This window comes from Cyprinus carpio, chromosome B14 (assembly GCF_018340385.1).
Source record: "Cyprinus carpio isolate SPL01 chromosome B14, ASM1834038v1, whole genome shotgun sequence".
NCBI lineage: Eukaryota > Metazoa > Chordata > Actinopteri > Cypriniformes > Cyprinidae > Cyprinus > Cyprinus carpio.
The window spans coordinates 16,427,810-16,445,221 of NC_056610.1; the positions used below are offsets into that span (position 1 = coordinate 16,427,810).

The window sequence follows — 17,412 nt, forward strand, 5'->3', positions numbered from 1 at the left end:
GTGCCCGCGTCCTTAAAGAGCTTAAGACAGTTCATTTCATCACTGCTGTGTGACTACCTAACAGAATATGTTTTGTCATCCAGCCGTAACCTCATGCTGTAAATGTTTTATTTCCTCCGCAGTGAAGCCACGCTTCACTCAGCCCACAAAGATGCGCAGGCGTGTGCTAGAGCAGCCTGTCGGCAGCTCGGTGCGTCTCAAATGTCTGGCCAGTGGCAATCCAACACCGGTCATTACATGGTGGAAGGACCAGAGCCAACTGCCCAGCCCTCACCAGAGTAAACGACCACAGTGGACACTGACTCTGAAAAACCTGCAGCCTCAGGACAGTGCCAAATACACCTGTCATGTCTCCAATGCAGCTGGCCATATCAATGCCACCTACAAAGTGGATGTAATTGGTGAGTTTGGAAGCCAAAGATAGTTTAGCAATAGAATATGTTTGTTAATAATTATATATATATATATATATATATATATATATATATATATATATATATATTAATAAATTGAAGACAAAATATTAATATTATATAAATAATATAATAATAATATATATTTTACATTTTATTTATTTAATTTATCTTTTTAAACCTAACAAATTTATTTTTGTGGTTTGCTATATATTTTTATAATAATAATTATAGTAATAATAATATTTTATAATAATATTTTGTTGTCCAATGCAAAGATATTCATGATTTTTTTTTTTTTTTTTTTTTTTTTACATGTCTTACTTGTCTAAATATTTTGGACTTAATTTTAAATAATATATCTACAGTATATTTTTTGTGGCTGGCTGTAGTCTATTTCTTAACATTTCTTTGTCATTACGTTCAGTATTTTAAATTATATATACATATATTTCAATATATTTGTTAATAATATAGAAATTCTAAATAAACAAGTATAAATATTATAAATTATATAAAATAAAATATAAATAAACATTTTATATCTTGTATAAAAATTTATATATTTTAAATTATAAAATGTTTTTCAATGTTTATTGATATGGATTGTTTGAAGATGACAGAAAAGGATTAGTAGAATATGAAGAAATGTATCAAAAAATATTGCAGGCCAGACTTCAACTTATGTTATGCATTAGCACCTTGACTCATTAAGTATTCAGCATGCCATGGTTCCAACCACTGTTTCTGTTTACCATTACACCATAATCAGTTACAAATGTGACGTGCATGAGTAATCTCATGTTAATTTAGACAAAATATTCAGACTGCTTTTTAAGTTTTCAGTCTGTTTTCTCCACAGAGCGTACCAACTCCAAGCCCATTCTGACAGGTACCCATCCTGTTAACACGACTGTGGAGTTTGGTGGAACAGCTTCCTTCCAATGTAAAGTCCACAGTGATGTGAAGCCTGTGATTCAGTGGCTGAAGAGAGTCGACCCAGGCACAGAGGGGCGTTATAACTCAACGCTGGAGGTAGGAGGCCAGCACTTCGTGGTGCTGCCCACTGGGGACGTGTGGTCCAGACCCGACGGTTCCTACCTCAACAAGCTGGCCATCGTCAAGGCACGCGATGAGGATGCTGGAATGTACATCTGTCTAGGAGCGAATACCATGGGCTACAGCTTTCGCAGCGCCTACCTCACTGTTCTCTCAGGTCAGCTCCTGGAATTCTCCCATGATAAAAGATTGTTAAAAAAAAAAAAAAAAAAAAAAACTATGGTAAAAAAAAATCTGTTAATTGGTTCGCTGTAAATTCCCTTACTATATACTGTGAAAAACTAACTTTTCGTGTATTTTACGGTGTAATATTTATAAATCAAATTTTTAGAACTGACAAACAGCAAGTAATTTTTTAATTAACAATTTAAAAAAAGGTAAATTAACATTGCTGAAATTCCCTGTGTTTCTTCTTTGTTTTTGTTTTTTACTAATTAGTTACATTAGGGTTTGTTACTTCTTAAGTTGTTAAATAAATGATTTATTGGATTATTTATATGTGTCAAGCTTTTGTATGACACTATGTGCCTTCACTCTAAAGAAAAAAGGTACAAAAGCCGTCATAGAATATATATCTATATATCTAAATATCTATAAGATAGATAGATAGATAGATAGATAGATAGATAGATAGATAGATAGATAGATAGATAGATAGATAGATAGATCTACCACCTACCATATTTTTATGGTAAAGTTATAGCAAACAATGCTGCCATTTTTACCAGATTTTTATTTTATTTTATTTTTTTCAGTGTAGAAGTAAATAAATGCCTCTGTTTGTTTGCAGATCCCAAGGTGGATAAGGACATCGTTCCCCGCCACATCAGCCCCGGTCTTCCCTGGCCACTGATCATTGGGATCCCAGCTGCTGCCCTGCTCATCGTAGGAGCCATCGTGCTCTGGTTGTGCCACAGCCGCAGACGCCAGAGCGTTTTGCCTCCTCGGCCAACAACCTATCGAGACCACCACATTCCAGACAAGGAGCCCAGCACGGCCAGCGGCATCAACCCTGACCTGCCCAACCAGAGACTAATGGGAATGGGGCCCCCAGCTCTCAGCGGTCCGCCAAAGATTTATACCAAGGTCTACACAGACATGCACACTCACACCCACACACACTCCCATGCACACATGGAGGGAAAAGTACACCAGCATTTCCATTACCAGTGTTAACAGGTTACCATCAGGTAACCCATGCTGCTGCCTCTGTTCTCATGAGCTAAGGGCCACCACTCGAGGACCACAACCATACTGTTCTGACGGAGCCCATTTACCTTGAAATGTCTCAGGTCAAGGAAAATGTCTCACACTCAGTAAAGCTGCAGTGGACCTCAGTTTTCCTTTAGGTTCTGCGGAGTTCCAAATCAAATAACACTGAATCAAAGCAACCCGAGCAAGTGCTAACAATCCAAGAACAATACTTGGACCTTTTTGCTATCCAAAAGCCAAGCATTACACAGGAAGTAGAGTGGAGATATTTTATATTTGGAGAAACTGTGATGATCTGTGTTAAGCATACTGGTGGCACTGTTTACAATGTGTTCTGTCAGTAAATTAGCAAAGATCTGGTGTTTTTTTTTCTTTCCCTTTTTCATGTTTTTGTTTTTTATATTGTGAAGAAATTATGCAAGGAAATGTCAGGGAAAATAGATGGATGACTAAATGGAAAGGGGGTAAGGGCTTCTGTTGTATTACCATTAAAAGGTACTTTGTGTGTATGTATTCAGCTCAGCTTTCTGATGATTGCAGTATTACATAACGTACGATCTCTCTTGGTCAATTCAGTCTCACTGTTTGCTAATTACAGTCGAGGAAGCTATTTTACTTCATTTCAACTTTCAGATGAGCTGTAAACATAGCCTTGCTGTTTGATGATAATATATTTTAGGACTCCACCAAAAGCTAGTCAGCAGGGTCTGTAGAAATCCCTTGTGAGCCGATATACAAATCTCTTTAAAATCTATAAATGTGACGACATGTTTATCTGAGATACTGCATGCTGCGATTTTACTTTGGTGCTCATGTAAGTGTATTTTAATGATATTTTTGTAAGAAATAAATAACTCTTATTTTCCCCCATGCGTTTACAGTTTGACCCCTACAAGCTTGTGTATTTTGTGTGGGAATTGAGCGTTGGATGCCACCGCAGTGGCTGTTGACTCTCCTCACCCTCCCTAACACGGCCTCAGACCACTGTTAGTTCAACAGGCTGAGGAATGCAATGAGAAAATCAAGTTATTCTTTTCGACACCAGGAAAGGAGGGAAATATTCCCAGCAGGATTTGATGGGTATTAATATTCGGATAGGGTTACAAAGAGGGGGCTACAGTTCTTAAGGCTGTTTCCTCTGTGCTCCCTGTGGATGACAAAGGCAAGAAAAACTCTCCAGCAGCACCAAATGCCCCAGAGGTGAGCGCTGACTGAGCACTGGACATTTGAACTTTTACAAGGAAAAAGAGAAGGGGTTAGACTGTTTAAATGTAATGAATCAATTGCGTGAATTGAGGGACTGTCAGTACCTGCCAAAACAATTGTGGGGTAATATAGATAAGAAAGGGCTAGGCTGCCATCTAGAGGCCATAATTAGTGTTCCCACACAATATGCAATAATAGTTCCTTGTAGTACTGTTAATACTTCACCAAAAATGTTTTATAAAACAGTCTCTAAACTCAAACTTAAATCAAGTAAATTTCAAATTGACATGTAAAGCTATAGGCATCTTTAATGTGATAATCACAATGTTAACTAAAGATGATTACTCAAAAATTCTCTCAGTTCATTGGTCTTCCAAGTGTGTGTGTGTGTGTGTGTGTGTGTGTGTGTGTGTGTGTGTGTGTGTGGCAATATCTTGCATGTTTTCAAGCTTTTCATCTTGAAAGCATGCAACAGGAACAGTTGATAATATCTGAATATAGTGGGTAAAATTATGCTGTTTTTGTCAGTGGTTTTGCAACCACACCACAATAGTTTGTCTATACTGTAAAAATAAAGGGCTAATAAAATGCTTTACATTGCATTTAAAGAGAGACTAGCATTTTTTATTGTCTCAAGTGCTTCTTTAAATTGACTTAAAAATATACTTATTTAATGGTAATTGCATTTCAGACAGGATTACTAGAAAAAAATACTTTTTAAGTTAAAAGTATTGATTTGCATCATACACTACTAGCCAATGTTAGTATAAGAATAAACAGAAAACATCGGAGACGGGAATGAGAATTTCTCATTCTAGAATCTATATTGAGTCTTACAGTTTCTATTTATATGGTGTTTTTGTATTTGTGGTCTTTTTGTGCTGTGCTGCATGGTTTTGACCATGCAGCAGATGCATATCATACATTTGTACATCTAAAAATAAAATGTCCTTCATGTTAAGACAAAGAACACTCTTCCTTTTTGTGGTTTTGATCTGTCTCTTGACAAAGTGACAATTAAAAACATGCCTTTCATTTACAGAACTTTAGGGTTTTGTTAAGCACATTGAGCAGTAGCATGTTATTGGTGTCATACAAAAAAAATATTATTATTATTATTATTATAAGTTTTGCGGAAGTGATTGCTTTACTCTGGTACAGCTAATAGTCATGTGATGCTATGAACCTTTTCATCTAAACTAGAGTGGTAAAAGGAGGGGCTTCATATTTTATCTTAGATTTGGACATCGACGCATCTTTAATATGAGACTTTTCTATGTACTTCTGCTTTTGAGCATTGTTTGTAAGTATCATCTTATAATGCTTTGGATAAAAAGGAAAACAAACTGAGGATTTAGTTGTTGTAAATTGTACATTTAGATCATAATGGTTCTATTGTTACGGTTTGACTGAAACATTTTTCGGCATGAGAAATCACTTCCTTGTAAAGCCAGTATTTTATTTAATTTTTTTCAGGCTTTGAGAACAGTGACTCAGGTAAGGAAAATTTTTATTTTAGATGCAACAATATTTGTGATATATAAGCATTATACATTATATATAGAGAGAGAGAGAGAGATTTAAATTTTAAAGTTATAAAAATACATCGATCTAACCTATGTTCTGTTTCAGAGAATGGGACATGTCAGGAAGGTAGGGGATGTGCTTTATTTGAAACCCTTTTACTGTTTCAAGCAGTTTTCCATCTTTCTTTGTAATAATTTTCTATGTAATAAGATTATTTTGTGTGTATGAAACTAGTTTCATCATATTATTTTTAAATGTCTCAGGTTATGGAAACATTTTCATTCCTATCATCGCAATTCTCTGTGAAGCATTACTGCTTTCTTTTGCCGTAAATGTATACTTCATTTGCATGAGAAGATATAGAGACTCGTGCCAGAACTTTTACAGTATGTAACTTTTATTTTATTACCACTACGAAATAAATGTCATTAGATATTACAATAAAAATTACAATAATTATCATATGCTATTTTGCCTATTTTTTAAGATAATTATATTGCTATCTGGTGCAGTCGTGGAACAGCAAATGAGCCTGAGCAATCAGATGACCAGGTACAGTTTTAGCACATGCAAACATTTTTATTATTTACAATTTCTGTTTTCAAAGATCTTTCGTGTGAGTATAAGATCTTTCAAATATCATAAGTATTTCATATAAAACAATTTCAAATTCTGAACATACATAATGTATTTATTATATCCATTATAAGATATACTGAGTGATATACTGTTTACTTTTAGCTTCCAGACGACACACAGTACTCTCTGATTGTTTCCAAAGACAGAGAGCATGAGGAACAAACAGAAGTGAACCCCCCTGAGTGTGTATACTCTGCTGTGAAACCCTAGAAAAGATTCGACCTCATCAAAAACGTATGCTTAAATTGGTGATATATTCTGCTTTTTTCCCCTCTCTTTCTCTGTTATTGTTTTTGCATTTTTGTTTTCATTGTCATTTAATCTGTCTGTAATTTATATTTAAGCAGATGCTGTGGAAAAAAATAAATAAAATCAAGATGCTTGTGGACTACTGTCCCAGCACAAGAGTCAAAGAGCTGAAGTCTAGTGGATTGTTTATTGTATAACCACCGCACAGTTTACCAATTTTGAATGGACAATGATAGTAGTTTTTGGTTGTTAATTAGTTGCATTAGTAGTGCAGTAGTTTGCTCTTGGCATCTGAGTTCACTGTTGCTTATCGGTTGGTATCTGTATCTTCTGGCTAAATGCAATTGAGCAATTAACATATTTTTGTGCTATATGTGCGGTTACATGAGAAGCATGTGCTTCAAAGAAATTGGTTGCTGTCAGCAGTTCAAAACATAGCAGATGCATTTTACTATTGATTTAGCCTTTGTGTAAAGTAGGCTTTAATGTGATGTAGGTTTTTGTTTTTGATCAGTTTTTTTGTTTGTTGATTTTTTTTTAATCATACGTCTGAAATTTTGATTTCATCCAGGCCAGCGCAGAATTTAATGTACTGATGTTGTAAATTTACAATTTAACAAGTCTATTTAAAATGAAAGGTTATGTGTTGTGACTGAAATGCTCATGTTTTGGTGACAATAAATGGTTAACAGCACAAGGTTTGTCGTTGCCTGCAATCTCAAAGCTCACCTTATGAGGGCAGCAGAAATCATAAAATTTAAAATGGTTGAAAAAACGATTTGACTATACTTGAATATAATGAGCTGATTGCTATACTAAATTGTACGCTAGTCTTACAATATGATTGTGATTTTTAAAAGTATTACACTAGAGATTGGATGGCCAAAGTCATAAAGAGATGGTGATAGCTGCTAAAATGCGTTCAACACTTTCTGTGCTTTATCAAGTTTCCTGAGCATTGTCAGATGAATTGTGAAATTATTTAGCCAGTGAACACAGAAAGATCTGCCACATCAGATGAACATCACAGTCTCCTGAAGCTCTCAGACGGCGGCTTCTCTCATGACTGTGTTCTTTGAATCTGCTGGATGACTCAGGATTTGCATGCTTGACCCCAGACCTGACAGACAGTGTTATCATATGCATTACCAGCAGGCCGGAATAAAACCAGTCAAGACAAAAGGTCACCCTAGTCTTACAGTTTTACTTCTGCTTTTTTCATTTATGAACGGCCTGCGATATGTTCACACATAACAGTAACAGAAAAAAAAAAAAGAACAATATATATTTTTATTAGTGGTGGAAAGAGTACTAAGAAATTGTACTTAAGTAAAAGTATTGCTACTTAAGAAATAATTTACTTGAGTACAAGTACTGAAAAATAATATGACTCAAGTTACTGTGTTACAAAGTACTTTAGTATTATTTTTCTATTTTTACCCAAAATGAGATGATGTGAGCATTATGGAGCAGGATTAACCCTAACCTTAACACTCATGTACTTTAATGTCTGAACTGGAAGGTTTGATTGGTTTCTTGGCTGAAGCGCAGGGCTCCACCCTAGGATTTTGAAAAGTGCCAGTCAAATGCCAGCTCACTATGTTTATCCATCGGCGCCTTCTTTGTCTAATTATTTATTTATTATAATTTTTTTTTTTTTTTTTTTACTTGGTATTTTTGGTGAAAAAGAAATGTAGCAAAGTTGAATACTCTATTTTACTCTACTCAAGTAAAGGTAAAAGTACCACAATTTAATATACTCAAGAAAGTAGAAAAAATGTACTTAAGTACTGTAACGAAAGGATTTGTAATAGTTACTTTCCACCTCTGCTTTTTATCTAGACCTACAACACATGCAACATTTTTTAATACAAAGAAAATGTTTTAAAGGGGTCATATGACATTGCTAAAAAGAACATTATTTTGTGTATTTGGTGTAACGCAATGTGTTTACATGGTTTAAGGTTCAAAAAACACATTATTTTCCACATAATGTACATTATTGTTGCTCCTCTATGCCCCGCCTCTCTGAAACGCATTGATTTTTACAAAGCTCATCGTTCTGAAAAGCAAGTGTTTACGCTGATTGGCCAGCTATCCTGTGCATTGTGATTGGCTGAATATCTCAAGCAGCAGCGAGAATAAAAGTTACACCTTCTTTCTTTGCGTGAAGATTTGGCCGGTGTTATGCAAATCTTCACACATCGTGACATAGACATGTGGGGGCATGTTAGAATAAGCCGTTTTAGGAGAGCGTGGTTGACTCTTAAATTCATAAAGAATATCTCTTTTGATTTGAGACTTTAGTCTTTGCAACTTTACAGATCTTCTTTATGCACCAAGAGCTTGTAACACTCCAAAGAGAAAGGGAAAATTGAAATTGCATCATATGACCCCATTAATATGTGGTAATGCTTTGTCAGCCTTTGTTTCTTCTCAATGAGACAACTTGGCTTACTTTAATTTAACATTAATAGATTAAATTTATATGGAGTCCCAGGCTGGATGGTAAAGAAACCTTATTAGTAGTTATAATAATAGATAAAAAATTTTTAGTGCTGTACCGTTCTCATTTTAAATTTTTTAATTTAGATTTAAAGAAAAAAATAGCAACCGGTGCAAAGATGAACGTAGAATGGAAACTTGTGGTTTCACTTTAACACCTCCATCACACCTTGAACAATGACCAATGTCTGGTAAAAGTTTTGTCACAGGAAGAACAAGAAGCCCATAGCAGCAAATGCATGCGTTATACTGAATATCTCAAATTTATTATCGTGCTACAAATGATGTTTGTCCAGATTATCCATGCATTTGTGGTACTTTATCTTAATATATGTAAGTGACATTTTAACCTGCAAAAATATTTTATTTAGACAGCAGAAATAGACTTTTAAAATACCATTATGCATTATAAGTCAGTGGCTTGTTTTATAAACCTGGTGTGAATGCTTTTGTTTCTTTATTTCAGATTTTACTCACTGCACAGTTCTTCATCAGCCTGACTCTGTTATCCCAGTTGACCTTGATGCCAATGTGACTCTACAGTGCTTTTTCGCAGAAAACTGCAGCATGTATGACATGTTTTGGTACAAGCAAATCAAGGGCCAGCAGCCATGTGCTGTTGTTAAGGTGGGAGCAGTTGCTGATCCTATTTTTTCATAAAGGATATATGAACACTCGCTTCAATATCATCAGGTCAAAGAAAAGACTTTCTCTTAGTATCATTAACATTAGTCACTGGGATGAGGCGGTCTATTACTGTGGAGTGGAGATTTTCTTTGATATTGAGTTTGGAAATGGAGTATTTTTGACATTAAATTTATCATCTTTTAACTCTGCAGGTGAGTTCTTGTTTTATGAGCTGAAAACTCAATCACATCAAAACTAAATCAGATATATTTACATTTCTTAAGTTTTTCAGTGTGCATGTAAGAGTGATTTTAAGTAATCAAATTAATATTAATTGCACTGTTCTGTTTGTTTTCTAGCTTTAAATCCAACAGAGAGAGATTATCTTATCGCAGTCGTTATCTTTCAGTGCAACATTATTGGAATATTTGCCTTGTGGATCATATGTCTGTGCATCAGGATTAAGAAACAAAAGGGTCTGTTTTGCTTTATCTTATATAATGCATTACATATAATCTATATCTTTTTAATACTCTTCTGCACTCCTGTAAACTCAAATGATGTATCAGTAAATTTACCAAATTTACAAAACTCATAACATTGTAGAAAGAGTAATGTTATTTGTTAAGAATAGGTATAAAACCACTGTTTATGTCAATATTATACAGTAAAACTTATATTTGCAAGTGATGACCTTTCAAAATAACTGTTGATTTATATTAGTTAGAAAGGCAATCCTCAGTCACTTGTTAATCTAAATGAATTTATCTTTTTTTATAGCTTTATCTCCAGTTTATACCATTTCCAGTCAGCGTCATAGAGGATACATACCTGTCCATATTGAAATATCTAACGCAAAGGTAAAGTAATTGTTTTTTGTTTTTTTTTTCTCTCAAAATTTCTGTTTGTGAACTCAGAATATGTTTTATAAATACAATGTTTTCCAATTTCTAGGAACAAACATTTCAAAGGAGCTCTAAACCAGTCATAAAAAAATCCATAAGTTGATGCTTACACATACTTCTGTAATTTTTAATCACTGTAAAATCAATTAAAATCACACCAGACATAGAGCTTTTATTTTTACAGATGAAAATCTAAGACTGTGGCCTATAGTTTGCACTAACCTCTTGCACTAACTTATTTTACAGAGTCACACATCCAGTTTTTGATGCTAATCAAGATCAAGAAGATTGAGGGGACAATGATGCCCAGTAAAATGAGGATCATTTGAGAATGAAACATTGGCCATATTTCTTTAATATAACATATTTGTAACAATTACTGTATAAGTACTGTATATTTGATAATTCAATATTGTTTGTTTCAAATTAACAATTTGAATAAATGAGCATTGGCAACTTTTTATGTTCCATTTGATGGGGATTGCAAAATGAATTTTGTGGGGGCGAGAGGGTGAGGGTTAATAAAAAAATTTAATCACAACTGTGTAAATTCAAATATGTTGTATGTACACAATTTTATTACAAAATTAGATGCAATAATGGAATTTACAGAAAGACACATCTAGCTAGTTAATCAGTGGTAAATCTCTAGACTTGCGTGCTTTCACGTGGAGCAGCATTTACTACACAGAGCCGTTGTTCACTGACAAGCCGCGCAAAACATGCGCAAAATATGATCGTGGTTTTGAGCAGCTTGTCAGTGAACAACAGCTCTGTGTAGTAAATGCTGCTCCATGTGAAAGCACGCACGTGTAGAGATTTACCACTGATTACAGAACCAGCTTTACTGACGAGATGCACAATTAATATTGTGCTGATATTCATCGTGCATCCCTAGTTAGTAAATAAATCACCATAAATTTGCTGTCTAATTCTATACACTTCTGTACTCAGCTACACTATGGTCAGTCTCATGGGTGTTATTGATTAGGCTGTACACTTTGTCTTGAGGTGTTTCCCCTTTCCTTCGCACTCTTCTGTTTTTTCCCTCCTTAAAATCCAAAGCAGCATAACTCAACTCCATTGCATCATGGTCCTAAGAAGTAACACATGACAGAAAGATGCAGTTAAAAGAAAATGTAAGAAAAAATAAAAATCTTTTTATGTCATATTTTATTTTATTTAATATTAAATGTACACTTGAAGAACAGAAAGTAAGAATTTAAAATAAAATTAAATCATTAAATAATATGAAATTACAAATTACACCACCCTGCATCATATTTGCTAAATCTACTAGTGCTGATTTCAAAAATAGTGCCTGTTTTGCTCTAGCACATCAAACTTTCTCACAAAATGTGATATGCATTTCATAGCATTTTTGTTTTTGGCAACCATTCTTGTCTTGCAACAAAAGTCTTGTATAATCCCTTAACCACCAGAAAAACTACGACAAAGACATGATTCATACCTTCTTCTGAGCAAGGTTGCATTTGTTCAATTCTGAGCCGATTTTCACATGCATGAATGATTCTGCAGATATATTTTTATTATTATAATCTCAAGGTTTCAAGGTTAGAATTATGGCAAGTGACAGAAGAAAATGTAAATGATTTTGTTTTTACCACATCTAAGCAACAACAGAAAATTTACATTACACTTACATTTGAATTTTGTGAAAAAGTTTATTCATAAACTTTCGTTTATGTAAAGTTCTTTGACATAAAATGAGTACATGAATATACTTTTCCACTCCTTCACTTTTTTGAAGTATACTTTATTAATGCTGTCATGAAAACCAAAACTTTTGATATTTGAAAAATGTTCATTCATATTTTGTGGGGACTGTTCACAATGGAAAGTTTTCTCTGATATTTTTAAACTCGGCATCATCAAATTAGGTAATATTAGTTTTTATTCTGCAAATCAGCAGATTGTTGTTGTTTGTTTGTTTGTTTGTTTGTTTTTCAAGATGCAGGGCTGTGTTATATATAAAATACATGACAGAATTGATTTATGATTTATGATGCACACCTGACTGGAGGGATGTTCTTTCTCAATGTCTTGTAACCTTTTTTCTGGTTGAAAGAAAAATAAAAAAAATACTTTGCAATGAAAATATATATATATATATATATATATATATATATATATATATATATATATATATATATATATATATATATATATATATTGTCAGATAAATAAAAAAGCATTTAATATGTCAGTTCAGGAAGAACATTTCTTAAAACTTTTTAGAAGTGTTTTTTGCTAGCCATTTTAATATCACTTACATTACCAACAAAGAGAGTGATTTTTATTTAACCCCATTAAAGCAAGCCTATGTATATTTTAAGGAGACAAATTAGATCAAAATGCTCACCTTTGTGGTTGTAGTATCTTTCCTTTTTATGACTTAAAACAGCTTGAGCAATGATCACAATTATACAAACACCCAATAACACACACAAGATAATCACCAGAGGATCCATTGGCTTTACTGCAAGACAGTACAACAAAACATATCGCGTGTATGTGAATGTATACTGTGTCAACTGCAGAGATGTACATTTATGATTTATATTAAACATTTAAAAAAATTACATGAATACAATTTTATACATTAATTAAAATGTAAAATTTAAACATTTCCAATATTTAGTCAATTGGCATATAGAGAGGCTCTGTTTTGTCTGTCTTATACAACAAAAATGTTTTCTCCATCCGTCAAAGAACGTATACAAAAATATTTAAAATTAGCAACTCAACCATTTATGATTAAAAAAAAAATTTTTAAAGGATTTTTGTTCCTTCCAAAATATTAAAACACCTGAGAAGAAAATAATTCGCACTTACCCATATTTATTTTTGTCCCATTCCCAAAGAGAATTTTTCCACAGGTGACCACAGCGCAGTAGTAAGTGCCCGTGTCCATTTGGCTGCTAATGTTCTTAAACAGTTTGAAAGTGCAGCTTTGTTTAGAATCAGTCTCAAAATGATTAGACTGATTATGAGTGTAGAGGATTTCTGGAACAGATTTTCCTGAATCAGATCTGAACCAGAACATCCTGATATCTGTGGTGCTGTGTTCATACAGCACAGAGCACTGCAGGGTCACTGTGTCTCCAGACTGGACAGTCTCTGATTCAGGATGCTGAAGAACAGACACCTTGGATTTATATTGGTTGTTTTTTGACCCTAAACAGACATGGAGACATTTTATGCAAATGCAAAATCACGTGCTTCAATAAAGGTCTTACTGTAGAATTTAAATTAATGTGGACTATGATTTTGCAAATAATCATATGTAACAAATAATCATATGTAACAAATAAACATATGTAACAAATACATTTTACATTATTTTAAGCCCTTCAACTTAAAATAATGGTTGTAAGAAATTTTAACAAGTAGACTACATGATCTGAATCTTCAATAAATTTACTCCTCAAGGATAAAACGCAAACCTTTCAAAGCCAAATATGTGCCTCCAGCAAAGTGAGTTTCATACTTTCTCCAGCCACAGTAATACATTGCTTCATCCGATGAAGTGACATTTGAAATCCTTAAATTACATTTTTCTGTGTCTGTCTCAATGCTAAAACGTGAGGATTTAAAGTTGTCGAAGAAATAAGGAATTGTGGCAAATTTCTGCACCATCACAACAACTTGTGGTTGATGTCCAGAAGTTTGCTTGTACCAAGTAATTGGATCCGTGTGATCTATCAGAAAAAAGCAGCGCAGTGTGACATTGTCCCCAACAGAGACCATCATCACTGGATCTGGTTGATGAAAATCCTTAGAATGTGTTGGGTCTGTAGGGAGGAAAAAAGAGAAAAATAGGAAAATAATGTAATTTCATCTACAGTATGTAACAGTGTTATACAGTAAGCTCATATGTCATAAAACAATTTTGTCATTGTGAGTACCATGTTAAAGTTAAATGTAGGAATAAACAAGTTTTTTCAGAGCCCCATAATGACTTACATAATTAATTTATGAGATGTTTAACATTTTTTTCAATAGGCAAATAAATACTCATAAACAATGAAAAAAAATCCTTAGTTCAAGGTAATACATTCTTTGAATAAAACTATTGCATTGGACAGATAAATATTAACCTCATTAAATTTATATTAATGATATGTTCAAAATGATTATATAGAAAAGTTCTCTACAGGGATTAAAACAAAAACAAAAAAACATGAAATTATAGAAAACTGGAGGTTACTTACCTTTGTATATTAAAGAAAATAATTAAAGAAATGCATTTAGATACAGCATACATATTACACACTTACACATTTCACATAGAATCATGACAGATATCCACAAAACCATCATCATCTCAGCAGACTGTGAATGATTGACCTGCCTTCACAAACTACTGCAAGATTATACACCTCTGTATTGTCTGTCCTTTCGTAACATCAACGACTTCCTGTAACCTTTTCATGTAAACATTACTGCTGTTTGTAGGACAGTCAGGGTATAATCTCAAAGAAGCATCTCGATATGTTGAAAAAAAAAAAGCATTGTGAATGTCACCTACCAAAAATCACTTTGATATCACTTTGCAAACTTTTATTCAATTTAAAAAGTGCATCAGTGAAAAAGTGAAGAATCGTAAAAACTTTGAGATGTTTGAAGATCACACTGTACAATTAAACTTTTAACAATCTGCTCTAACAGTCACAAAGGGGTCAGTTACATTAAATATGTATACATAATTATTGCTTCAAATTAAGTAAAGACAAGGCCAAAGGTTACTAAATAAATAGATAAGTTCATAAATAAATGCCATAAGTTTGATCGCAACATATAATTATTGCTGTGTACAGCACCATCTGTTTGATTACATGACATTAACTAACTGCTTGATTTTACTGTACATTTCTGCCATATGGACATCAACTTGAGATCACCACTGATAAGCTATTACTAAATATAATGTAGAAATTTTAATTAGTCACTATCTGAAGGTTTGGGACTCTATGCATGTGCTTGTATTGCAACCTGGACTTAAATCATTCCTGCAAGTTGATAGTAAATAAAAGGCTAGTAAATTTAAAAAGAAAATCTCTGAAGCCAAGGTAAAAAACTGAATTTAAAAGAAAGTGTTGTGGAGACTCAAAGGAGCCTATAAAGCCAAACTTACAAACTTTATAAAAAAAACAACAGGAAGAGGTGGACATCAAAGTGGGGAAATTAGTACCACAGAAACTCTGCATGTGAAAAGTTCATTATATATATCTCTATCTAACAACAGTATATATATACCGAGAATTAAAAGGAAAATTTAATAGTACTGTACACAAAAAAAGGAAACAACACAACAAAACAAAGATAAAAACAAACAATGATGACAAGAATTGGACACAATAAATTTAATAGTACAATTAATCTTATAGGGGAACATCTACCTGGATTTTGTGAACATTGTCAAATATCATGAACAGCTGAACATGTGATTATTTCCCGTTAATATATAAAATATTTAAAATATAAATATAAAATAAATGGAAAGAATCGGAATAACAATCATTCATACACTATGCTTTCTAAACAGTGGGGTAGAGTGGGGTAAAACACCCCCTACTGTTTTTCCCCAAAAAATCACTATCAGAATCAGAAAGGGCTTTATTGTTAAGTGCTTTTACACAGAAGGAATTTGTCTTGGTGACAGGAGCTTCCAGTGCAAAGACAAAGTACAGACATAGTGCAGACATACATATAATTTGACATACATATAATAGATACTCCTAAATTTAACACTAATAATAAAGAGAATAGACAATAAATGTAAATAATAATAATAATAATAATAACAATAATAACTATGTGGCACTAAAAATACAGAGAAAAAAATACCATTCTGTATAGGGCTGTCACGATATTATGCCGCGTTTCCACCGAAATTACCCGGAACATTTGTACCAGGAACTTTTTTCCCCAGGAACTTTTTCCCCCCAGACCTGTTGCTTTCTGCGTTTCCAACGCGGTCTAAAGTACCGGGAAGATTAGGCAAATAGTCTGGTGACGTAGGTCTGCGCGCGTTTCTCAATACAAAGTACGCTGATTTTGGACTTGCATCCTCGGTAGTTCAGACTTTGCGCATTCGACACAGGAGTGTTTTGTCCGCGACGACGCAAATCCGGTAATTCTGCAAACAGCAGCGTACTTGATAACATCAGTCAGCTTGCCTTGGCTACTGCAATTTTCCTCACAGTATATTTACAAAAAAACGAAATAGGATATCAAATACCACTGCCTCCTTTCGTTTTCATTTGAAGATAATAATAGCCGCAGAAATGTGCTTAGTTCAGGGAAATGTGTATAACCATTACAATGAAACGGAATATTATATCAATTTGCCTTTTTTATTTTCATTTTAACATATAGATAAATTGAATACAGACCAAAGATTACCTGTTAGATTTACCCAAAACAAATTATATTTTATGTTTAACGACTAAAGAGACATCAGAGCCAGCGGCACATATCAGAAGGTCTAGCCGAGGTGAGGCTCCTCTCGGCGGATACATAAGCACTGAGCTCCCGCTGATCGCGTGGAGCTGACCGTCTCCGAAATAGGCGAGAAACATTTTTAAATACGCGCTGACTTTATAAATAAACCACAGATTTGAGTTTTAAACAACTACATTCTCGCCTGAAATACTTTTAAAATTACATTTCATGACACAATAACAGTAATATTTAGAAAATTATCCGAATAAATGGTGGTTGAAATCACAATGCTGCATGAACTCAACCAATCAGCATGTTTAGGGGCCAAGTCCCGCCCCCGAAAGTTCAGAACCTTTGAAAAAGTACTACCTTGCCAGCAGGGACTTTCTGAGGGGCATTTTTTTACCAGGGACTTTATTTAGTTCCTGGTTCCTGCGGTGGAAACACACAGAGTACCAGCCCAAAGTCCCTAGTTCCTGGGTAAAGTTCCTGTGGTGGAAACGCGGCTTTAGGTCCCCTTCAGGAACTCAAGCTGCGTCAGAAAACGCTATGGGAATGCCATCAGCGTTACAGACTCTGAATAACATGTGTAATCAGTCCAA

General features: G+C 33.9%; 2 protein-coding genes and 2 long non-coding RNA genes across 4 annotated transcripts in view; 3 read left to right on the forward strand and 1 right to left on the reverse strand.

Moving 5' to 3' along the window:
• Positions 1-4,827, forward strand: part of LOC109101838 (fibroblast growth factor receptor-like 1) — a 35,203-nt gene extending 30,376 nt beyond the window's left edge. The window contains exons 5-7 of the mRNA XM_042738238.1: positions 123-401; positions 1,276-1,629; positions 2,263-4,827. Of these exons, the coding sequence (XP_042594172.1) occupies positions 123-401; positions 1,276-1,629; positions 2,263-2,648 (1,019 nt within the window). The 3' untranslated portion in view covers positions 2,649-4,827. The remainder of the gene's footprint in view (positions 1-122; positions 402-1,275; positions 1,630-2,262) is intronic.
• A 214-nt stretch (positions 4,828-5,041) lies between these two features.
• On the forward strand, positions 5,042-7,626 carry LOC122139543. The gene is made up of 5 exons (XR_006156378.1): positions 5,042-5,193; positions 5,367-5,387; positions 5,523-5,543; positions 5,681-5,969; positions 6,159-7,626. It is a non-coding gene; the product is annotated as an uncharacterized LOC122139543 (long non-coding RNA).
• Positions 7,627-8,818: 1,192 nt separating this feature from the next.
• On the forward strand, positions 8,819-11,001 carry LOC109101514. Its single transcript, XR_006156439.1, has 4 exons — positions 8,819-9,143; positions 9,277-9,649; positions 9,797-9,913; positions 10,218-11,001. It is a non-coding gene; the product is annotated as an uncharacterized LOC109101514 (long non-coding RNA).
• A 112-nt stretch (positions 11,002-11,113) lies between these two features.
• nitr13 (novel immune-type receptor 13) lies at positions 11,114-14,717 on the reverse strand. The gene is made up of 6 exons (XM_042738239.1): positions 14,644-14,717; positions 13,810-14,157; positions 13,199-13,540; positions 12,726-12,842; positions 12,377-12,420; positions 11,114-11,438 (listed from the first exon to the last, which is right to left on the reverse strand). The coding sequence occupies exons 1-6, from the start codon at positions 14,687-14,689 to the stop codon at positions 11,277-11,279; spliced, it is 1,059 nt and encodes a 352-aa protein (XP_042594173.1). The 5' UTR covers positions 14,690-14,717; the 3' UTR covers positions 11,114-11,276.
• Between the last annotated feature and the right edge of the window lie 2,695 nt (positions 14,718-17,412).